At 29.3% G+C, this 25,690-nt stretch overlaps 1 protein-coding gene across 7 annotated transcripts in view; it reads left to right on the forward strand.

The window, feature by feature from the left end:
- Positions 1–25,690, forward strand: part of LOC130892395 (protein dead ringer-like) — a 177,697-nt gene that overhangs the window by 124,337 nt on the left and 27,670 nt on the right. For all 7 annotated transcript variants that reach the window (XM_057797809.1, XM_057797807.1, XM_057797808.1 and 4 more), the window contains one exon: positions 2,327–2,399. In XM_057797809.1, the coding sequence (XP_057653792.1) occupies positions 2,327–2,399 (73 nt within the window). The remainder of the gene's footprint in view (positions 1–2,326; positions 2,400–25,690) is intronic.

A 25,690-nucleotide genomic window follows, 5' to 3' on the forward strand; every position in this document is an offset into this window, starting at 1 on the left:
GGGCGTTATCTGTTGAATAATCGATCGTACCCGCCCACGATAGTAGCTTTTCGAAGGTGTCGATTAATACTATCCGATTGTTCGTATCCAATTAAAGTTAATTTGCATCCAATAAGAATAAATCAAAACCGATTCGATTATCTTTGTGAGGGTATGAAAAAAACATTTTGAAAGAACGTATTTCTTTGGTTTTATTGCCGTTGACTTATTTATTTCACTCTAATTTTGTATAAAATAATGTGGTTGTACGAATATTGACAAGTTTTCGGACAGTAATCTTCCCATCATCAGGCAAACTTATTATATTCGTGAATTCTAAATGTTGTCGCGTTTTTTTGCTGTAAATAGTCAGAATATACTACTAGTCTTGGTACTTTACGAAAATTGACAATTTAAGGTCTTTTTTGATGATTTTCTTCAACATTTCTGGAGTTGTAACGTCATTTGGTCGATAGCGGTTGTACAATCTCGTTTTTATGGTAGTGGTAGATTGTTGGACGTGCAAAAAACTCGAAATTTTGCTCAATAATCGTTCTAGAGCCAAAAAGAAAGATAATTGAATAACGGAGAAGGAAAAAATATAGAAAATGAGAATTACGACACAAATTGCCGGGAAAAACAACATGGATCACTATATTTTGTACAAAAAAGGCTTCGATTTGTTCCTAACCTCAAAATTTTCATTTTAAAGTGAGTTTGAATGCTCAAAAATATTTTGAATCGCGAATAATTCGAAAATTATGAGAATTACGACACAAATTGCCGGGAAAAACAACATGGATCACAATATTTTGTACCAAAAAGTCTTCGATTTGTTCCTAACCTCAAAATTTTCATTTTAAAGTGAGTTTGAACGCTCAAAAATATTTTGAATCGCGAATAATTCGAAAATTATGAGAATTACGACACAAATTGCCGGAAAAAACAATCTGGATCACTATATTTTGTACAAAAAAGTCTTCGATTTGTTCCTAACCTCAAAATTTTTATTTTAAAGTGAGTTTGAACGCTCAAAAATATTTTGGATCGCGAATAATTCGAAAATTATGAGAATTACGACACAAATTGCCGGAAAAAACAACATGGATCACAATATTTTGTACCAAAAAGTCTTCGATTTGTTCCTAACCTCAAAATTTTCATTTTAAAGTGAGTTTGAACGCTCAAAAATATTTTGAATCGCGAATAATTCGAAAATTATGAGAATTACGACACAAATTGTCGGAAAAAACATCATGAATCACAATATTTTGTACCAAAAAGTCTTCGATTTGTTCCTAACCTCAAAATTTCCATTTTAAAGTGAGTTTGAACGCTCAAAAATATTTTGAATCGCGAATAATTCGAAAATTATGAGAATTACGACACAAATTGCCGGAAAAAACAATCTGGATCACTATATTTTGTACAAAAAAGTCTTCGATTTGTTCCTAACCTCAAAATTTTTATTTTAAAGTGAGTTTGAACGCTCAAAAATATTTTGGATCGCGAATAATTCGAAAATTATGAGAATTACGACACAAATTGCCGGAAAAAACAACATGGATCACAATATTTTGTACCAAAAAGTCTTCGATTTGTTCCTAACCTCAAAATTTTCATTTTAAAGTGAGTTTGAACGCTCAAAAATATTTTGAATCGCGAATAATTCGAAAATTATGAGAATTACGACACAAATTGTCGGAAAAAACATCATGAATCACAATATTTTGTACCAAAAAGTCTTCGATTTGTTCCTAACCTCAAAATTTCCATTTTAAAGTGAGTTTGAACGCTCAAAAATATTTTGAATCGCGAATAATTCGAAAATTATGAGAATTACGACACAAATTGCCGGGAAAAACAACATGGATCACAATATTTTGTACCAAAAAGTCTTCGATTTGTTCCTAACCTCAAAATTTTCATTTTAAAGTGAGTTTGAACGCTCAAAAATATTTTGGATCGCGAATAATTCGAAAATTATGAGAATTACGACACAAATTGCCGGAAAAAACAACATGGATCACAATATTTTGTACCAAAAAGTCTTCGATTTGTTCCTAACCTCAAAATTTCCATTTTAAAGTGAGTTTGAACGCTCAAAAATATTTTGAATCGCGAATAATTCGAAAATTATGAGAATTACGACACAAATTGCCGGAAAAAACAATCTGGCTCACTATATTTTGTACAAAAAAGGCTTCGATTTGTTCCTAACCTCAAAATTTCTGTTATAAAATTGATTTGAACGTTTGAACTCGGTGATATTTCATTGATTTTACAAACTTTTTCCATTTAAATCTTCATTATAATCGATATAAATTTATTGTGATTTTATTTGCAGTTGTACGAAATCAACGACGATCCAAAAAGGAAGGAATTTCTAGACGATCTTTTCTCCTTTATGCAAAAACGAGGTGAGTACCTGAATATTTATTTTCATTAAGATTTATGATAATATTCATAAATAAATCAAAACTTTTACAATACCCTTCGTTTCCCTTCAATAAATGACAATTTTTGTACATCGACTGTAAAATGTTAAACCTTCACCAATACTATTTATTTTTCTTAGAAATCCGATTTTATTATTAAGTCGGGATGTTTTAGGGTGTAAAGTACCTGCTTCACAGTTGGACATCCCTTAAACATCGACTCTAATTGATATCAAATTACAGTTTTCTCAACAAATAAAAAACGAAATTCCAAACACCAACATACAAAATCGTTTCAATTTTGAACCAGATTTACACGATTCAAACCACAAACTTCAAAATATTGTATCTGTAATTTATCAATGGTAATAACCATCGAATTCATCTCTAGACCACCAGACGCGTTCCGTTTGTCGTGTCAATGTCAATGTCAACTTCAAATTTCTAATTGTCAAATTTTCAATAATACTTAATCGTAGACTGAGAAGTTTGGACTAATAAATAATAAAATGTTTTAATCGAGTGTTTCACTCGAATTTTCGCGTAGTTTCATAATCATGGATTAAACGTCGGTCCATAACTTCATATTTTAAATAAAAGAACAGAATCAAAATAATAGATTGAAAAGGAAGAATCGATTCCAAAGAAGAACGGTTGGTTTTCAAAAACTGTCGCATTTGGCTAAGAAAAAAGTGTCGTTTCATAAAGATAATACTATTAGTTTGTAGAACCGTCATTGCTATGGGTCAAAATTAATATTTTAATTGCACTATAATCGCCAGATTTAGTCCCTTTATAATATTTTAAGGAACTTGATGATTCTTATAAAAAAAATGGTTTCGAATCAAAATATTTAAATTGGGCGACTTTGATTTTCTAGATTCTGAGAGGTTTTGGGATACTGAATGAGTCTAGTAAGTCTTAACATAATTATGGTCAGGGATTTTCGAAATTTTGGGACTCTAAACTCAAAAAAAATTTTGAAATGTCAATAACTCGAAAACTAAGAGGATTTAGAAAAAACTGCCGTGATGAAAAATGTAGAGTACAAAATTCTCTACAAGATAGTGTCCCGAGTATTTTTTCCTAACCTCAAAATTTCCGTTATAAAATGGGTTTAAACGCTCGAAAATATTTTAAATCGAGAATAATTCGAAAACTACGAGGATTTCAACACAAACTACCGGGATAAACAATGTGATTCGCTATATTTTGTACAAAAAAGGCCTAAATTTGTTCCTAACCTCAAAATTCCCATTTTAAAGTAGGTTTGATCGCTCGAAATCATTTTGAATCGCGAAAAACTCGAAAACTACGAGGATTTCAACACAAACTACCGGGATAAACAATGTGATTCGCTATATTTTGTACAAAAACGGCCTAAATTTGTTCCTAACCTCAAAATTTCCATTTTAAAGTAGGTTTGATCGCTCGAAATCATTTTGAATCGCGAAAAACTCGAAAACTACGAGGATTTCAACACAAACTACCGGGATAAACAATGTGATTCGCTATATTTTGTACAAAAACGGCCTAAATTTGTACCTAACCTCAAAATTTCCATTTTAAAGTAGGTTTGATCGCTCGAAATCATTTTGAATCGCGAAAAACTCGAAAACTACGAGGATTTCAACACAAACTACCGGGATAAACAATGTGATTCGCTATATTTTGTACAAAAACGGCCTAAATTTGTACCTAACCTCAAAATTTCCATTTTAAAGTAGGTTTGATCGCTCGAAATCATTTTGAATCGCGAAAAACTCGAAAACTACGAGGATTTCGATACAAACTACCGGGATAAACAATGTGATTCACTATATTTTGTACAAAAAAGCCTTCAATTTGAACCTAACCTCAAAATTTCCATTTTAAAGTAGGTTTGATCGCTCGAAATCATTTTGAATCGCGAAAAACTCGAAAACTACGAGCATTTCAACACAAACTACCGGGATAAACAATGTGATTCGCTATATTTTGTACAAAAACGGCCTAAATTTGTACCTAACCTCAAAATTTCCATTTTAAAGTAGGTTTGATCGCTCGAAATCATTTTGAATCGCGAAAAACTCGAAAACTACGAGGATTTCGATACAAACTACCGGGATAAACAATGTGATTCGCTATATTTTGTACAAAAAAGCCTTCAATTTGAACCTAACCTCAAAATTTCCATTTTAAAGTAGGTTTGATCGCTCGAAATCATTTTGAATCGCGAAAAACTCGAAAACTACGAGCATTTCAACACAAACTACCGGGATAAACAATGTGATTCGCTATATTTTGTACAAAAACGGCCTAAATTTGTACCTAACCTCAAAATTTCCATTTTAAAGTAGGTTTGATCGCTCGAAATCATTTTGAATCGCGAAAAACTCGAAAACTACGAGGATTTCGATACAAACTACCGGGATAAACAATGTGATTCGCTATATTTTGTACAAAAAAGCCTTCAATTTGAACCTAACCTCAAAATTTCCATTTTAAAGTAGGTTTGATCGCTCGAAATCATTTTGAATCGCGAAAAACTCGAAAACTACGAGCATTTCAACACAAACTACCGGGATAAACAATGTGATTCGCTATATTTTGTACAAAAAAGGTCTAAATTTGTTCCTAACCTCAAAATTCCCATTTTAAAGTAGGTTTGATCGCTCGAAATCATTTTGAATCGCGAAAAACTCGAAAACTACGAGGATTTCAACACAAACTACCGGGATAAACAATGTGATTCGCTATATTTTGTACAAAAACGGCCTAAATTTGTACCTAACCTCAAAATTTCCATTTTAAAGTAGGTTTGATCGCTCGAAATCATTTTGAATCGCGAAAAACTCGAAAACTACGAGGATTTCAACACAAACTACCGGGATAAACAATGTGATTCGCTATATTTTGTACAAAAACGGCCTAAATTTGTACCTAACCTCAAAATTTCCATTTTAAAGTAGGTTTGATCGCTCGAAATCATTTTGAATCGCGAAAAACTCGAAAACTACGAGGATTTCAACACAAACTACCGGGATAAACAATGTGATTCGCTATATTTTGTACAAAAACGGCCTAAATTTGTACCTAACCTCAAAATTTCCATTTTAAAGTAGGTTTGATCGCTCGAAATCATTTTGAATCGCGAAAAACTCGAAAACTACGAGGATTTCAACACAAACTACCGGGATAAACAATGTGATTCGCTATATTTTGTACAAAAACGGCCTAAATTTGTTCCTAACCTCAAAATTCCCATTTTAAAGTAGGTTTGATCGCTCGAAATCATTTTGAATCGCGAAAAACTCGAAAACTACGAGGATTTCAACACAAACTACCGGGATAAACAATGTGATTCGCTATATTTTGTACAAAAACGGCCTAAATTTGTGCCTAACCTCAAAATTTCCATTTTAAAGTAGGTTTGATCGCTCGAAATCATTTTGAATCGCGAAAAACTCGAAAACTACGAGGATTTCAACACAAACTACCGGGATAAACAATGTGATTCGCTATATTTTGTACAAAAACGGCCTAAATTTGTACCTAACCTCAAAATTTCCATTTTAAAGTAGGTTTGATCGCTCGAAATCATTTTGAATCGCGAAAAACTCGAAAACTACGAGGATTTCAACACAAACTACCGGGATAAACAATGTGATTCGCTATATTTTGTACAAAAACGGCCTAAATTTGTACCTAACCTCAAAATTTCCATTTTAAAGTAGGTTTGATCGCTCGAAATCATTTTGAATCGCAAAAAACTCGAAAACTACGAGGATTTCAACACAAACTACCGGGATAAACAATGTGATTCGCTATATTTTGTACAAAAACGGCCTAAATTTGTTCCTAACCTCAAAATTCCCATTTTAAAGTAGGTTTGATCGCTCGAAATCATTTTGAATCGCGAAAAACTCGAAAACTACGAGGATTTCAACACAAACTACCGGGATAAACAATGTGATTCGCTATATTTTGTACAAAAACGGCCTAAATTTGTTCCTAACCTCAAAATTCCCATTTTAAAGTAGGTTTGATCGCTCGAAATCATTTTGAATCGCGAAAAACTCGAAAACTACGAGGATTTCAACACAAACTACCGGGATAAACAATGTGATTCGCTATATTTTGTACAAAAAAGCCTTCAATTTGAACCTAACCTCAAAATTTCCATTTTAAAGTAGGTTTGATCGCTCGAAATCATTTTGAATCGCGAAAAACTCGAAAACTACGAGGATTTTGACACAAACAGTCGAAAAAAAAATGTGCATCACCATATTTTGTACAAAAAAGGTTTAAATTTGTTCCTAACCTCAAAATTTCCATTTTAAAGTGGGTTTGATCGCTCAAAAATATTGTGAATCGCGAAAAACTCGAAAAATACGAGGATTCGATACAAACTGCCGAGTAAAACAATGTGGATCACTATATTTTGTACAAAAAAGCTTGTATTTGAACTTAACCTCAAAATTTTCACTATAAAATGGATTTGATGGCTTAAAAATATTTCGAATCGCGAGAAACTCGAAAATTACGAGGATTTCGATACAAATTGCCAAGTAAAACAATGTGGATCACTATATTTTGTACAAAAAACGTTTCTATTTGTTCCTAACCTCAAAATTTCCGTAGGAAATGGGTTTGAACGCTCGAAAATATTGTGAATCGCGAATAACTCGAAAACTAAGAGGATATCGAAGAAAACTTTGTGATGAAAAATGTAGAGTACAAAATTCTTTACAAAAAAGTATCCTGAGTATTTTTTCCTAACCTCAAAATTTCCATTAAAAAATGGGTTTGAACGCTTGAAAATATTTTAAATCGATAATAATTCGAAAACTACGATGATTTTGGCACAAACTGTTGGGTAAAACAATGTGGGTCACTATATTTTGTGCAAAAAAGGTTTCAATTAATTCATAACCTCAAAATTTTTACTATAAAATCGATTTGAACGCCCGAAAATATTTTAAATCACGAAAAACTCGAAAACTACGAGGATGTTGACACAAACTGCTGGAAAAAACAATGTGATTCGCTATATTTTGTACAAAAAAGCCTTCAATTTGAACCTAACCTCAAAATTTCCGTTGGAAATGGGTTTAAACGCTCGAAAATATTTTGAATCACGAAAAACTCGAAAAACTTCGAGAATCTCGACACAAACTGTAGTAAAAAAAGGTGGATCACTATATTTGATACAAAAAACGCTTAAATTTGTTCGTAACCTCAAAATTTTCTTTTTAAAGTGAGTTTGAACGTTCAAAAATATTTTGAATCGCGAATAATTCGAAAACTATGAGGATTTTGACACAAACAGTCGAAAAAAAATGCGCATCATTATATTTTGTCCAAAAAAGGTTTAAATTTGTACCTAACCTCAAAATTTCCATTTTAAAGTGGATTTGAACGTTCAAAAATATTTTGAATCGCGAATAATTCGAAAACTACGAGGATTTCGATAAAAATTGCTGGGAAAAACAATGTGATTCGTTATATTTTGTACAAAAAAGGCTTCGATTTGTTCCTAACCTCAAAATTTCCGTTATAAAATGGGTTTAAATGTTCGAAAATATTTTGAATCGCGAAAAACTCGAAAACTACGAGGATGTTGACACAAACTGCTGGAAAAAACAATGTGATTCGCTATATTTTGTACAAAAAAGCCTTCAATTTGAACCTAACCTCAAAATTTCCGTTGGAAATGGGTTTAAACGCTCGAAAATATTTTGAATCACGAAAAACTCGAAAAACTTCGAGAATCTCGACACAAACTGTAGTAAAAAAAGGTGGATCACTATATTTGATACAAAAAACGCTTAAATTTGTTCGTAACCTCAAAATTTTCTTTTTAAAGTGAGTTTGAACGTTCAAAAATATTTTGAATCGCGAATAATTCGAAAACTATGAGGATTTTGACACAAACAGTCGAAAAAAAATGCGCATCATTATATTTTGTCCAAAAAAGGTTTAAATTTGTACCTAACCTCAAAATTTCCATTTTAAAGTGGATTTGAACGTTCAAAAATATTTTGAATCGCGAATAATTCGAAAACTACGAGGATTTCGATAAAAATTGCTGGGAAAAACAATGTGATTCGTTATATTTTGTACAAAAAAGGCTTCGATTTGTTCCTAACCTCAAAATTTCCGTTATAAAATGGGTTTAAATGTTCGAAAATATTTTGAATCGCGAAAAACTCGAAAACTACGAGGATGTTGACACAAACTGCTGGAAAAAACAATGTGATTCGCTATATTTTGTACAAAAAAGCCTTCAATTTGAACCTAACCTCAAAATTTCCGTTGGAAATGGGTTTAAAACGCTCGAAAATATTTTGAATCACGAAAAACTCGAAAAACTTCGAGAATCTCGACACAAACTGTAGTAAAAAAAGGTGGATCACTATATTTGATACAAAAAACGCTTAAATTTGTTCGTAACCCCAAAAATTTTCTTTTTAAAGTGAGTTTGAACGTTCAAAAATATTTTGAATCGCGAATAATTCGAAAACTACGAGGATTTCGATAAAAATTGCTGGGAAAAACAATGTGATTCGTTATATTTTGTACAAAAAAGGCTTCGATTTGTTCCTAACCTCAAAATTTCCGTTATAAAATGGGTTTAAATGTTCGAAAATATTTTGAATCGCGAAAAACTCGAAAAAGCAAAAACACTGAAATATGTGGATTGGTGTATGACCCAAACTTTCAACGATTCCAGTTAATCTCCATCTAATTTAACCATTATCATATTCGAAAAATAAAAACTATCGATTATAACCAAAAAAAAAAAAAAAAAAAATCGAACCCACCTTTTTTCCTAAATACATACTTAGTATATATTTTCAACCACAGTCCGGACGATAATAACCATTCTTTTATTCCGAAACAATCTCCATAATTCCGAGAACACACAAATTTCGTCGTTTTCGTTAATAACAGTGACACTATTTTATTTGCGGAAACGCCTCAAGACTATCCCGTTTAAAAAGCAATAAATCATAGCGCCCAACTATAAAATAACAGGTAACGTGGAACTTTCCGGTTAAATTACGGGGCAATCTTGCGCTAAACGGATCGCGTATCAAAAACATACAGCAGCTCCCCCATCATTAAATCATTATAAGGGTCTAAAAAGCTGCTACTGTTTAATACGTTTATAAATTCGACGAATCATCATCATCATCATCATCATCCTCATCGTGTCTGTGAACGGTACCGAACATGATTCAGCATGTTTTTCGTTTGTTAAATAGTCATACAATCGATTATATATCGACCTTTGACCTTTAACGTTCCGCGCTGATCGAATTTCTGGTCAAAAAACTGAACCGGGTGCAATTCTGCAAACTTCCCTAAATCAAGGTTTTTTTTAGGAGATGTGGCATCGCTGCCCGGATGTACGACGCCTTGGATTATCATGGTTGAACACTGAAACTTTCCGATTTGATAATTCTGATGGTTTTTCTTTCATTTCTTCACCAATTTTTGATGGTAAATATCGGAATTGATCGTTTGGTTATTTGGAAGCACCTGGTGGTGGTTTTTGAGCTGGTGGTTATCAGTTTTCGATGTGGTATAATCGTTTTCGAACTGTCTTATCCATTTTTCATCGCCAGGGATGAGTTATAAGGCGATTTTCTTCAATTATGTCTTCGATTTCGTCGTCATCGACTTCAGTAGAACGTTTCTCGTCTTCGGGATGTTTTATACCGATTCTGATCGTGCGCATGTTAAGCAATCGGCACGATAAACATACATTGGAGTTATTTTAGATGTTTTAGAGCTGAAACGTTCACGAAATCATTAAGAAGTTTGTTTTGTTATTGATAAAAGGTCGAGTGTTTTTCGGGGAATTTATAAAGATAATTTGAGGGTTTTTTTTTATTGATATTTCAGTTCTATATTAATATCGGAATTTACGATTTCTAATTTTATATATTTAATTCATGTCGTGTATTTTTTTGTATGAAAATCTATATCCTAACCTCAAAATTGTAGTACAGGCAAATTAGGCGATTTTGAGCTAAAACCTTAAATTGGGCGACTTTGATTTTATAGATTCTGAGAGGTTTTGGGATACTGAATAAGTCTAGTAAGTCTTAACATAATTATGGTCAGGGATTTTCGAAATTTTGGGATTCTAAACTCAAAAAAATTTTGAGACGTGAATAACGCGAAAACTGGGAGGATTTCGAAGAAAACTGTCGTAATCAAAAATGTAGAGTACGAAATTCTTTACAAAAAAGTATTTCGTGTATTTTTTCCTAACCTCAAAACTAACTTTATAAAATGGGTTTGAACGCTCAAAAACATTTTGAATCGTGGAAAACTCGACAACTATGGGGGTTTCGCTCACAAACTGACGAGAAAAACAATGTAAACCGCAACATTCTGTTCAAAAAAGGCCTAAATTTGTTCCTAACCTCAAAATTTCCATTATAAAGTGGGTTTGAACGATCAAAAATATTTTGAATAGCGAAAAACTCGAAAATTATGAGAATTTCGTCATAAACTGCCAGAAAAACAACGTGGATCACTATATTTTGTACAAAAAAGGCCTAAATTTGTTCCTAACCTCAAAATTTCCATTATAAAGTGGGTTTGAACGCTCAAAAACATTTTGAATAGCGAAAAACTCGAAAATTATAAGAATTTCGTCATAAACTGTCAGAAAAACAACGTGGATCACTATATTTTGTACAAAAAAGGCCTAAATTTGTTCCTAACCTCAAAATTTCCATTATAAAATGGGTTTGAACGCTCAAAAACATTTTGAATAGCGAAAAACTCGAAAATTATGAGAATTTCGTCATAAACTGCCAGAAAAACAACGTGGATCACTATATTTTGTACAAAAAAGGCCTAACTTTGTTCCTAACCTCAAAATTTCCATTATAAAGTGGGTTTGAACGCTCAAAAACATTTTGAATAGCGAAAAACTCGAAAATTATGAGAATTTCGTCATAAACTGCCAGAAAAACAACGTGGATCACTATATTTTGTACAAAAAAGGCCTAAATTTGCTCCTAACCTCAAAATTTCCATTATAAAGTGGGTTTGAACGCTCAAAAACATTTTGAATAGCGAAAAACTCGAAAATTATGAGAATTTCGTCATAAACTGCCAGAAAAACAACGTGGATCACTATATTTTGTACAAAAAAGGCCTAAATTTGCTCCTAACCTCAAAATTTCCATTATAAAGTGGGTTTGAACGCTCAAAAACATTTTGAATAGCGAAAAACTCGAAAATTATAAGAATTTCGTCATAAACTGTCAGAAAAACAACGTGGATCACTATATTTTGTACAAAAAAGGCCTAAATTTGTTCCTAACCTCAAAATTTCCATTATAAAATGGGTTTGAACGCTCAAAAACATTTTGAATAGCGAAAAACTCGAAAATTATGAGAATTTCGTCATAAACTGCCAGAAAAACAACGTGGATCACTATATTTTGTACAAAAAAGGCCTAACTTTGTTCCTAACCTCAAAATTTCCATTATAAAGTGGGTTTGAACGCTCAAAAACATTTTGAATAGCGAAAAACTCGAAAATTATGAGAATTTCGTCATAAACTGCCAGAAAAACAACGTGGATCACTATATTTTGTACAAAAAAGGCCTAAATTTGTTCCTAACCTCAAAATTTCCATTATAAAGTGGGTTTGAACGCTCAAAAATATTTTGAATAGCGAAAAACTCGAAAATTATGAGAATTTCGTCATAAACTGCCAGAAAAACAACGTGGATCACTATATTTTGTACAAAAAGGCCTAAATTTGTTCCTAACCTCAAAATTTCCATTATAAAGTGGGTTTGAACGCTCAAAAATATTTTGAATAGCGAAAAACTCGAAAATTATGAGAATTTCGTCATAAACTGCCAGAAAAACAACGTGGATCACTATATTTTGTACAAAAAAGGCCTAAATTTGTTCCTAACCTCAAAATTTCCATTATAAAGTGGGTTTGAACGCTCAAAAACATTTTGAATAGCGAAAAACTCGAAAATTATGAGAATTTCGTCATAAACTGCCAGAAAAACAACGTGGATCACTATATTTTGTACAAAAAAGGCCTAAATTTGTTCCTAACCTCAAAATTTCCATTATAAAGTGGGTTTGAACGCTCAAAAACATTTTGAATAGCGAAAAACTCGAAAATTATGAGAATTTCGTCATAAACTGCCAGAAAAACAACGTGGATCACTATATTTTGTAAAAAAAAGGCCTAAATTTGTTCCTAACCTCAAAATTTCTATTATAAAGTGGGTTTGAACGCTCAAAAACATTTTGAATAGCGAAAAACTCGAAAATTATGAGAATTTCGTCATAAACTGCCAGAAAAACAACGTGGATCACTATATTTTGTACAAAAAAGGCCTCAATTTGTTCCTAACCTCAAAATTTTCATTTTAAAATGGATTTGAACGGTGAAAAATCAAATCAAAATCAAATATTTTGAATCGCGAATCGATTGAATTCGCACTGGCGAGAATTCGCGAACGCACGCTCCGGCTTTCTGCTGATTTACTCAAAAATACTGTCTCCAACTAAAAAATGACTAGAGACGTTTTTTATAGAAAATTTTGTGCTCTACATTTTTTGTTGTGGAGGTTTTTTCGAATTCCTCTTAGTTTTCGAGATATTCGCGTTTAAAAACTTTTTTAAGTTACAAATCTCGAAATTTCGAAAGCCCGTGCCCGTAATTTCGACTCGTTCAGTAACCGAAAACCTCTGAGAATCTCTATTCAACTAATATCATCCAATATCCGAAAATAATAGAAAAAAAAACGTATAAATTCCCACCTGGCGTAACAAATATCCTTTCTTCTAAATCATCTAACCACATATTTTGTCGAAATAAAATAGATTTGTTGTTTAGTCACGTGCTAACTTGTAAAGCATGTAAAAGCGACCTTCTTTTTCGAAAGTTTGCCCTTTAGAATCCGGTTTCCCAAAGCCCCATCTTAAATATTAAGAGGCTCGTGTCCCCTCTCACCTGTCAACCGAGATAATTTTGTCAACTCGTCGTGAACATGGCGGCATGTGGGTTTTCCTTTTCTCCACTAATAGTAGTTTACAAACAGCGTTTTCACGCAATAAAAACAAATATTTAAAAATATCTGGCGACGGGTATATGTATGATCTTGTTTTAGATAAATTTTCGATTTTTTTTTTGAAAAAAAAAACACTTCAAAGTGAATGTCACTGGGGATTTTATACAACAGATAAAATGATGGAATTTCTAATCACTTTAACCTCGTATATTTTCTACAAACGTGAATTTGGAATAAATTTTTCTGTTCGACATCTAAAATTCATCCTTTCTCTATGAAAAGACGTAGGATTAAAATCTACAATCTACATGAATTCAAAATTATTCGAAATTAAATAAAAGCTTGTCGTAATTGGAAAAATTTTGTTCAATCGAAATTCGATATTTAATTTGTTATATTTCAATTTGTATAGTAACTAGTGACGAAATTTCTTTTCGAAATTATAATATAGACATTTGACTTTCCATTTAAACTTATTTTACCATTTCCAATCCATAGGCGTAGGTGGTAAATAGTTTTAAATTAAAATTTGTCGTATCAAAAAAATTAAACTTTCAACTTTAACCTCGTATATTCTCTACAAACGTGAATTTGGAATAAATTTTTCTGTTCGACAACTAAAATTCATCCTTTCTCTATGAAAAGACGTAGGATTAAAATCTACAATCTACATGAATTCAAAATTATTCGAAATTAAATAAAAGCTTGTCGTAATTGGAAAAATTTTGTTCAATCGAAATTCGATATTTAATTTGTTATATTTCAATTTATATAGTAACTAGTGACGAAATTTCTTTTCGAAATTATAAAATCGACATTTGACTTTCCTTTCAAACTTATTTTACCATTTCCAATCCATAGGCGTAGGTGGTAAATAGTTTTAAATTAAAATTTGTCATATCAAAAAAATTCAACTTTCAACTTTAACCTCGTATATTTTCTACAAACGTGAATTTGGAATAAATTTTTCTGTTCGACAACTAAAATTCATCCTTTCTCTATGAAAAGACGTAGGATTAAAATCTACAATCTACATGAATTCAAAATTATTCGAAATTAAATAAAAGCTTGTCTTAGTTGGAAAAATTTTGTTCAATCGAAATTCGATATTTAATTTGTTATATTTCAATTTATATAGTAACTAGTGACGAAATTTCTTTTCGAAATTATAAAATCGACATTTGTCTTTCCATTTAAACTTATTTTACCATTTTCAATCCATAGGCGTAGGTGGTAAATAGTTTTAAATTAAAATTTGTTGTATCAAAAAAATTCAACTTTTAACTTTAACCTCGTATATTTTCTACAAACGTGAATTTGGAATAAATTTTTCTATTCGACATCTAAAATTCATCCTTCTCCTAAAAAAAGACGTAGAATTAAAATCTACAATCTACATGAATTCAAAATTATTCGAAATTAAATAAAAGCTTGTCGTAATTGGAAAAATTTTGTTCAATCGAAATTCGATATTTAATTTGTTATATTTCAATTTGTATAGTAACTAGTGACGAAATTTCTTTTCGAAATTATAATATAGACATTTGACTTTCCATTTAAACATATTTTACCATTTTCAATCCATAGGCGTAGGTACTAAATAGTTTTAAATTAAAATTTGTCGTATCAAAAAAATTCAACTTTTAACTTTAACCTCGTATATTTTCTACAAACGTGAATTTGGAATAAATTTTTCTATTCGACATCTAAAATTCATCCTTCTCCTAAAAAAAGACGTAGAATTAAAATCTACAATCTACATGAATTCAAAATTATTCGAAATTAAATAAAAGCTTGTCGTAATTGGAAAAATTTTGTTCAATCGAAATTCGATATTTAATTTGTTATATTTCAATTTATATAGTAACTAGTGACGAAATTTCTTTTCGAAATTATAAAATCGACATTTGACTTTCCATTTAAACTTATTTTACCATTTTCAATCCATAGGCGTAGGTACTAAATAGTTTTAAATTAAAATTTGTCGTATCAAAAAAATTCAACTTTTAACTTTAACCTCGTATATTTTCTACAAACGTGAATTTGGAATAAATTTTTCTATTCGACATCTAAAATTCATCCTTCTCCTAAAAAAAGACGTAGAATTAAAATCTACAATCTACATGAATTCAAAATTATTCGAAATTAAATAAAAGCTTGTCGTAATTGGAAAAATTTTGTTCAATCGAAATTCGATATTTAATTTGTTATATTTCAATTTATATAGTAACTAGTGACGAAATTTCTTTTCGAAATTATAAAATCGACATTTGACTTTCCATTTAAACTTATTTTACCATTTTCAATCCATAGGCGTAGGTACTAAATAGTTTTAAATTAAAATTTGTCGTATCAAAAAAATTCAACTTTTAACTTTAACCTCGTATATTTTCTACAAACGTGAATTTGGAATAAATTTTTCTATTCGACATCTAAAATTCATCCTTCTCCTAAAAAAAGACGTAGAATTAAAATCTACAATCTACATGAATTCAAAATTATTCGAAATTAAATAAAAGCTTGTCGTAATTGGAAAAATTTTGTTCAATCGAAATTCGATATTTAATTTGTTATATTTCAATTTATATAGTAACTAGTGACGAAATTTCTTTTCGAAATTATAAAATCGACATTTGACTTTCCATTTAAACTTATTTTACCATTTTCAATCCATAGGCGTAGGTACTAAATAGTTTTAAATTAAAATTTGTCGTATCAAAAAAATTCAACTTTTAACTTTAACCTCGTATATTTTCTACAAACGTGAATTTGGAATAAATTTTTCTATTCGACATCTAAAATTCATCCTTCTCCTAAAAAAAGACGTAGAATTAAAATCTACAATCTACATGAATTCAAAATTATTCGAAATTAAATAAAAGCTTGTCGTAATTGGAAAAATTTTGTTCAATCGAAATTCGATATTTAATTTGTTATATTTCAATTTATATAGTAACTAGTGACGAAATTTCTTTTCGAAATTATAAAATCGACATTTGACTTTCCATTTAAACTTATTTTACCATTTTCAATCCATAGGCGTAGGTGGTAAATAGTTTTAAATTAAAATTTGTCGTATCAAAAAAATTCAACTTTCAACTTTAACCTCGTATATTTTCTACAAACGTGAATTTGGAATAAATTTTTCTATTCGACATCTAAAATTCATCCTTTCTCTATGAAAAGACGTAGGATTAAAATCTACAATCTACATGAATTCAAAATTATTCGAAATTAAATAAAAGCTTGTCGTAATTGGAAAAATTTTGTTCAATCGAAATTCGATATTTAATTTGTTATATTTCAATTTATATAGTAACTAGTGACGAAATTTCTTTTCGAAATTATAATATAAACATTTGACTTTCCATTTAAACATATTTTACCATTTTCAATCCATAGGCGTAGGTGGTAAATAGTTTTAAATTAAAATTTGTCGTATCAAAAAAATTCAACTTTCAACTTTAACCTCGTATATTTTCTACAAACGTGAATTTGGAATAAATTTTTCTATTCGACATCTAAAATTCATCCTTCTCCTAAAAAAAGACGTAGGATTAAAATCTACAATCTACATGAATTCAAAATTATTCGAAATTAAATAAAAGCTTGTCGTAATTGGAAAAATTTTGTTCAATCGAAATTCGATATTTAATTTGTTATATTTCAATTTATATAGTAACTAGTGACGAAATTTCTTTTCGAAATTATAATATAAACATTTGACTTTCCATTTAAACATATTTTACCATTTTAAATCCATAGGCGTAGGTGGTAAATAGTTTTAAATTAAAATTTGTCGTATCAAAAAAATTAAACTTTTAACTTTAACCTCGTATATTTTCTACAAACGTGAATTTGGAATAAATTTTTCTGTTCGACAACTAAAATTCATCCTTTCCCTAAAAAAAGACGTAGGATTAAAATCTACAATCTACATGAATTCAAAATTATTCGAAATTAAATAAAAGCTTGTCGTAATTGGAAAAATTTTGTTCAATCGAAATTCGATATTTAATTTGTTATATTTCAATTTATATAGTAACTAGTGACGAAATTTCTTTTCGAAATTATAATATAAACATTTGACTTTCCATTTAAACATATTTTACCATTTTCAATCCATAGGCGTAGGTGGTAAATAGTTTTAAATTAAAATTTGTCGTATCAAAAAAATTCAACTTTCAACTTTAACCTCGTATATTTTCTACAAACGTGAATTTGGAATAAATTTTTCTATTCGACATCTAAAATTCATCCTTCTCCTAAAAAAAGACGTAGGATTAAAATCTACAATCTACATGAATTCAAAATTATTCGAAATTAAATAAAAGCTTGTCGTAATTGGAAAAATTTTGTTCAATCGAAATTCGATATTTAATTTGTTATATTTCAATTTATATAGTAACTAGTGACGAAATTTCTTTTCGAAATTATAATATAAACATTTGACTTTCCATTTAAACATATTTTACCATTTTAAATCCATAGGCGTAGGTGGTAAATAGTTTTAAATTAAAATTTGTCGTATCAAAAAAATTAAACTTTTAACTTTAACCTCGTATATTTTCTACAAACGTGAATTTGGAATAAATTTTTCTGTTCGACAACTAAAATTCATCCTTTCCCTAAAAAAAGACGTAGGATTAAAATCTACAATCTACATGAATTCAAAATTATTCGAAATTAAATAAAAGCTTGTCGTAATTGGAAAAATTTTGTTCAATCGAAATTCGATATTTAATTTGTTATATTTCAATTTATATAGTAACTAGTGACGAAATTTCTTTTCGAAATTATAATATAAACATTTGACTTTCCATTTAAACATATTTTACCATTTTCAATCCATAGGCGTAGGTGGTAAATAGTTTTAAATTAAAATTTGTCGTATCAAAAAAATTCAACTTTCAACTTTAACCTCGTATATTTTCTACAAACGTGAATTTGGAATAAATTTTTCTATTCGACATCTAAAATTCATCCTTCTCCTAAAAAAAGACGTAGGATTAAAATCTACAATCTACATGAATTCAAAATTATTCGAAATTAAATAAAAGCTTGTCGTAATTGGAAAAATTTTGTTCAATCGAAATTCGATATTTAATTTGTTATATTTCAATTTATATAGTAACTAGTGACGAAATTTCTTTTCGAAATTATAATATAAACATTTGACTTTCCATTTAAACATATTTTACCATTTTCAATCCATAGGCGTAGGTGGTAAATAGTTTTAAATTAAAATTTGTCGTATCAAAAAAATTAAACTTTTAACTTTAACCTCGTATATTTTCTACAAACGTGAATTTGGAATAAATTTTTCTATTCGACATCTAAAATTCATCCTTCTCCTATAAAAAGACGTAGGATTAAAATCTACAATCTACATGAATTCAAAATTATTCGAAATTAAATAAAAGCTTGTCGTAATTGGAAAAATTTTGTTCAATCGAAATTCGATATTTAATTTGTTATATTTCAATTTATATAGTAACTAGTGACGAAATTTCTTTTCGAAATTATAATATAAACATTTGACTTTCCATTTAAACATATTTTACCATTTTAAATCCATAGGCGTAGGTGGTAAATAGTTTTAAATTAAAATTTGTCGTATCAAAAAAATTAAACTTTTAACTTTAACCTCGTATATTTTCTACAAACGTGAATTTGGAATAAATTTTTCTGTTCGACAACTAAAATTCATCCTTTCCCTAAAAAAAGACGTAGGATTAAAATCTACAATCTACATGAATTCAAAATTATTCGAAATTAAATAAAAGCTTGTCGTAATTGGAAAAATTTTGTTCAATCGAAATTCGATATTTAATTTGTTATATTTCAATTTATATAGTAACTAGTGACGAAATTTCTTTTCGAAATTATAAAATCGACATTTGACTTTCCTTTCAAACTTATTTTACCATTTCCAATCCATAGGCGTAGGTACTAAATAGTTTTAAATTAAAATTTGTCGTATCAAAAAAATTAAACTTTTAACTTTAACCTCGTATATTTTCTACAAACGTGAATTTGGAATAAATTTTTCTGTTCGACAACTAAAATTCATCCTTTCCCTAAAAAAAGACGTAGGATTAAAATCTACAATCTACATGAATTCAAAATTATTCGAAATTAAATAAAAGCTTGTCGTAATTGGAAAGATTTTGTTCAATCGAAATTCGATATTTAATTTGTTATATTTCAATTTATATAGTAACTAGTGACGAAATTTCTTTTCGAAATTATAAAATCGACATTTGACTTTCCTTTCAAACTTATTTTACCATTTCCAATCCATAGGCGTAGGTACTAAATAGTTTTAAATTAAAATTTGTCGTATCAAAAAAATTAAACTTTTAACTTTAACCTCGTATATTTTCTACAAACGTGAATTTGGAATAAATTTTTCTGTTCGACAACTAAAATTCATCCTTCTCCTAAAAAAAGACGTAGGATTAAAATCTACAATCTACATGAATTCAAAATTATTCGAAATTAAATAAAAGCTTGTCGTAATTGGAAAGATTTTGTTCAATCGAAATTCGATATTTAATTTGTTATATTTCAATTTATATAGTAACTAGTGACGAAATTTCTTTTCGAAATCATAAAATCGACATTTGACTTTCCATTTAAACATATTTTACCATTTTCAATCCATAGGCGTAGGTGGTAAATAGTTTTAAATTAAAATTTGTCATATCAAAAAAATTCAACTTTCAACTTTAACCTCGTATATTTTCTGCTATTTTTAGTCACAAAGGTGAATCTTTCCCTCATTAATAAACGTGTAATTGCAATCAAGGTTTTCCATTATTCACAAATAATTTCAAGTAATTTATTTTTTTCGTGCAGGTATTCGCGTATATAAAGGGATTTCTAAATTAAAAAAATCTGCTCTAAAGTTGTTGTAGATAAATATATTTCTTCAGTAAACCGTAAACTTTTTTTGAGGATATTAAAACGATCATTTAACATCCAAAAATTAGTAATGCAGATACTTTATACGCGACAATCTTCATATCCATTATTTCTTTATAACAGACTAAATAATAAAATTATTTCTTACGTCTCCACATCACAAATTCTCATTTTCTCTAATTATTAAAGAAAATAATTACATTTCTCTCTATTATTATAATAACAAAAAATTTACGGACCTTAACAATTCTAAAATGTAAACAAAAATGCTGCTTCGTCATTTATAAATAAGTACTTGGTTAAATCAAATTAAAAAAAAATTTTTTTTCGATATGTGCTTGTAAACTTTGAAAAAAAAATACTTTAGAGACACATTATTGAGTTTTTTAAGTAATAAATTACGATTATTTCATAAATAAATTCATTATGGGATTTATTAATTGATTTTTGGTGTTTTTTCGTATCAATATTTTTCGGAAAAATTGTTTTAAGACTTTATTTATATCTTAACTACAATTTTTTCCAACATTAAACGTATAAAAAATAATTTCAAGCGTGTAATATACCAAATCATTCTACTTTGATGAATTTATAGTATGATTTGTTTAAAGAAGTTTCTTCGTTATATTTTTTCGTTAATTTCATTAGTCTTAATTGTTTTATCATCATTACAAAGTTAATAATATAAAAAAAAACTGTTTAAATATTGATTATTTTATTTAAAAGTGAAATTTTGAATAGTCCGTTTTGGCTTAATCCGGTACTGCGTTTTAATAGTGGAACATGTTGCAGTCTCTTTGTAATTTTCAATACAAACATCGAATTAACGTATCTAACTAAAGATGGAAACAAATCGTAGTTCTTGTTAATTAAATGTGGGTAATCGTTTTTTTTTTTTTTCTTTTTTATAAATATTTATTCAAGCGGCCTTCTTCATCTGGTTTCTAACGAACTTGGTCGTTTCCTTTTTATATAAAAACTGATTCTAATGCAATAATTTAGAAAGAACACGTGTTTTTCTTTTTTAATCGACTAGTTTTAATTGTTTTTTCGTAAACCAATTTCAAAAATCTCAATTATCTACTCAAATATTTTGATAATTTTCATCTAGGATTCGCAATTAACCATTAATTTTACAAGATTTTAGTTTATTTTGAAAATTTACTTTTTTAACTATACGAGGTTGGTACGAAAAGTACAAGAATCGACGTAGATTTGAAGGTTTACAATTTATAAACATATTTCAAGTTTTTTTCCATATTTTGAAGGCTTTAGTTCCACCAATATAAAAGATGATATGAAAAATGTGGAATTTAGAAGCCTTAGTAGACATTTTAACTCAAAAATTTGGACAAGATGGACGCCGCGTTCGCTCGCGTTGGATTGAATCGAAACTTTTGAAGCAACCCTCGTAAAAACTATCGTAATGAAATTATAAGTATTATATTTGAACACACGATACGCGATATTATCTTTTATCGAATATCCCGTAATTACTATTATACCCCGAATTTGCACAGTTTGCAAATCGTCAAATTATATCGTGACCGGACAGAAATCGTGATGTTGTTTAATTTGTAAAATTGCTCGCGGTTTGTTTCCATTTCTCGGAAATACCCAAAGACTTTCTTAACCCATATACACATAGAAATATTTCTGCGTCGAAAAATTCTTAATATAATAACGCCGAAACGAATTTTGTTTATATTTAAACATAATTCATTAATATAATAAATGTTTTCGATGATTCCTTCGATTAGAGCCGAGTATTTTTATTAAATCGTATTTTTTGTTAACTGTCATGTCCATGTCACTTATTCCAGTAGATTCTTCTTCTTTTTTATGAAGACTTAACCTCGTTTCTTGTATTATTCAACCATTTGACATCTAGATATCGAGTTTTCCAACCTTTTATCACCGGAATGTGTCTTTCAAGTTGATTCTTCATTATTTTTCCCATTTAAACCTTCGATTTTCCATCATTTCTAACCTATACGAGTAGATTCTTCTTTTTTTTGAAGACTTAACCTCGTTTCTTGTATTATTCAACCATTTGACATCTAGATATCGAGTTTTCCAACCTTTTATCACTGGAATGTGTCTTTCAAGTTGATTTTTCATTATTTTTCCCATTTAAACCTTCGATTTTCCATCATTTCTAACCGATACGAGTAGATTCTTCTTTTTTATGAAGACTTAACCTTGTTTCTTGTATTATTCAACCATTTGACATCTGGATATCGAGTTTTCCAACCTTTTATCACCGGAATGTGTCTTTCAAGTTGATTCTTCATTATTTTTCCCATTTAAACCTTCGATTTTCCATCATTTCCAACCGATACGAGTAGATTCTTCTTTTTTATGAAGACTTAACCTCGTTTCTTGTATTATTCAACCATTTGACATCTAGATATCGAGTTTTCCAACCTTTTATCACCGGAATGTGTCTTTCAAGTTGATTTTTCATTATTTTTCCCATTTAAACCTTCGATTTTCCATCATTTCCAACCGATACGAGTAGATTCTTCTTTTTTATGAAGACTTAACCTCGTTTCTTGTATTATTCAACCATTTGACATCTAGATATCGAGTTTTCCAACCTTTTATCACCGGAATGTGTCTTTCAAGTTGATTCTTCATTATTTTTCCCATTTAAACCTTCGATTTTCCATCATTTCTAACCTATACGAGTAGATTCTTCTTTTTTATGAAGACTTAACCTCGTTTCTTGTATTATTCAACCATTTGACATCTAGATATCGAGTTTTCCAACCTTTTATCACCGGAATGTGTCTTTCAAGTTGATTCTTCATTATTTTTCCCATTTAAACCTTCGATTTTCCATCATTTCTAACCGATACGAGTAGATTCTTCTTTTTTATGAAGACTTAACCTCGTTTCTTGTATTATTCAACCATTTGACATCTAGATATCGAGTTTTCCAACCTTTTATCACCGGAATGTGTCTTTCAAGTTGATTCTTCATTATTTTTCCCATTTAAACCTTCGATTTTCCATCATTTCTAACCGATACGAGTAGATTCTTCTTTTTTATGAAGACTTAACCTCGTTTCTTGTATTATTCAACCATTTGACATCTAGATATCGAGTTTTCCAACCTTTTATCACTGGAATGTGTCTTTCAAGTTGATTCTTCATTATTTTTCCCATTTAAACCTTCGATTTTCCATCATTTCCAACCGATACGAGTAGATTCTTCTTTTTTATGAAGACTTAACCTTGTTTCTTGTATTATTCAACCATTTGACATCTGGATATCGAGTTTTCCAACCTTTTATCACTGGAATGTGTCTTTCAAGTTGATTCTTCATTATTTTTCCCATTTAAACCTTCGATTTTCCATCATTTCCAACCGATACGAGTAGATTCTTTTTTTTTATGAAGACTTAACCTCGTTTCTTGTATTATCCAACCATTTGACATCTAGATATCGAGTTTTCCAACCTTTTATCGCCGGGATATTATTTTAGATGTTATTTTAGAAGTTTCTAAAATGTTCTAGGACTTTTTTCGATATTTTCGCAACTTTGAACTATCGAAAACACAAATAAATTCGATTCGAGATACAAATCGAGGATATCCGATCGTTCAACGACGTTTTATTTTTTATTATTATTATTTTTAAAAGAATGTGTGTCGCTTAGTTCTAAAACAATGAGTCATTATTGTGTAAATAAGCTATAAAATGAGTTTTTATATCAAGGTGGGTATATACTGTAAATACACATTAGATACAGGATTTATTTGCTTTTATTTGGATATTAATCAAGTATGTAATAAAGTTTATAACGACGTTGTGAATCATTCGGAAAAAATTATTACGAGATTTTATGTCATATATCGCGGAACGTGTCCGCAAAAATATTAAAAACAAAAAATTTTATCGTCGCGAAATTGTTACTAAAAGAAAAAATAGAACAAAGGGAAATCCAAAATGTATTTGGACAAAATTTACTACAAAACGAATTTTTTTTCATTTTCTTTCTTTATATTTGCAAAAAAAGTTAATTTCGTTTATGATTTTCGCTTTTTTTCCGTTAAAAAAACGATCGATATAATCTGATATCGTGTTTAAACCAAACGCCCTCACAGACACTTAAATTTTACTCGTCACTTTACGTTTTATAATTTAATATCCAGTTTTAACATGATTCGATTGCCTTTTAATAATGGTTTCGAACAAGTTTTTATAATTTGCAATTGATAAATATATCGAACGTATTTAATTAATTAATTTTGTTATAACCAAAAAAAAAGCCTCAAAACGAAGCTATTGCAGAAAGTTCTTGCAGCAGATCACCAAAAATTTTGGAAAAACTGTGTTAAAAATGTTATAAAAGAAGAGGAAATCTTTACAACCATTCATAATTCAATAAATTCGATTTTAAGTACGATTATTATTTATAAATATACTTTACAATGGAAATTTTTTCATTTTCTTTCTTTATATTTGCAAAAAAATTAATTTCTTAATGATTTTTGCTTTTTTTCCGTTAAAAAAACGATCGATATAATCTGGTATCGTGTTTAAACCAAACGCCCTCGCAGACACGTAAATTTTACTCGTCACTTTACGTTTTATAATTTAATATCCAGTTTTAACATGATTCGATTGCCTTTTAATAATGGTTTCGAACAAGTTTTTGTAATTTGCAATTGATAAATATATCGAACGTATTTAATTAATTAATTTTGTTATAACCAAAAAAAAAGCCTCAAAACGAAGCTATTGCAGAAAGTTCTTGCAGCAGATCACCAAAAATTTTGGAAAAACTGTGTTAAAAATGTTATAAAAGAAGAAGAAATCTTTACAACCATTCATAATTCAATAAATTCGATTTTAAGTACGATTATTATTTATAAATATACTTTACAATGGAAATTTTTTCATTTTCTTTCTTTATATTTGCAAAAAAATTAATTTCTTAATGATTTTCGCTTTTTTTCCGTTAAAAAAACGATCGATATAATCTGGTATCGTGTTTAAACCAAACGCCCTCACAGACACTTAAATTTTACTCGTCACTTTACGTTTTATAATTTAATATCCAGTTTTAACATGATTCGATTGCCTTTTAATAATGGTTTCGAACAAGTTTTTATAATTTGCAATTGATAAATATATCGAACGTATTTAATTAATTAATTTTGTTATAACCAAAAAAAAAGCCTCAAAACGAAGCTATTGCAGAAAGTTCTTGCAGCAGATCACCAAAAATTTTGGAAAAACTGTGTTGAAAATGTTATAAAAGGAGAAGAAATCTTTACAA

The sequence above is a fragment of the Diorhabda carinulata genome, chromosome 4 (assembly GCF_026250575.1).
Source record: "Diorhabda carinulata isolate Delta chromosome 4, icDioCari1.1, whole genome shotgun sequence".
Taxonomy (NCBI): domain Eukaryota; kingdom Metazoa; phylum Arthropoda; class Insecta; order Coleoptera; family Chrysomelidae; genus Diorhabda; species Diorhabda carinulata.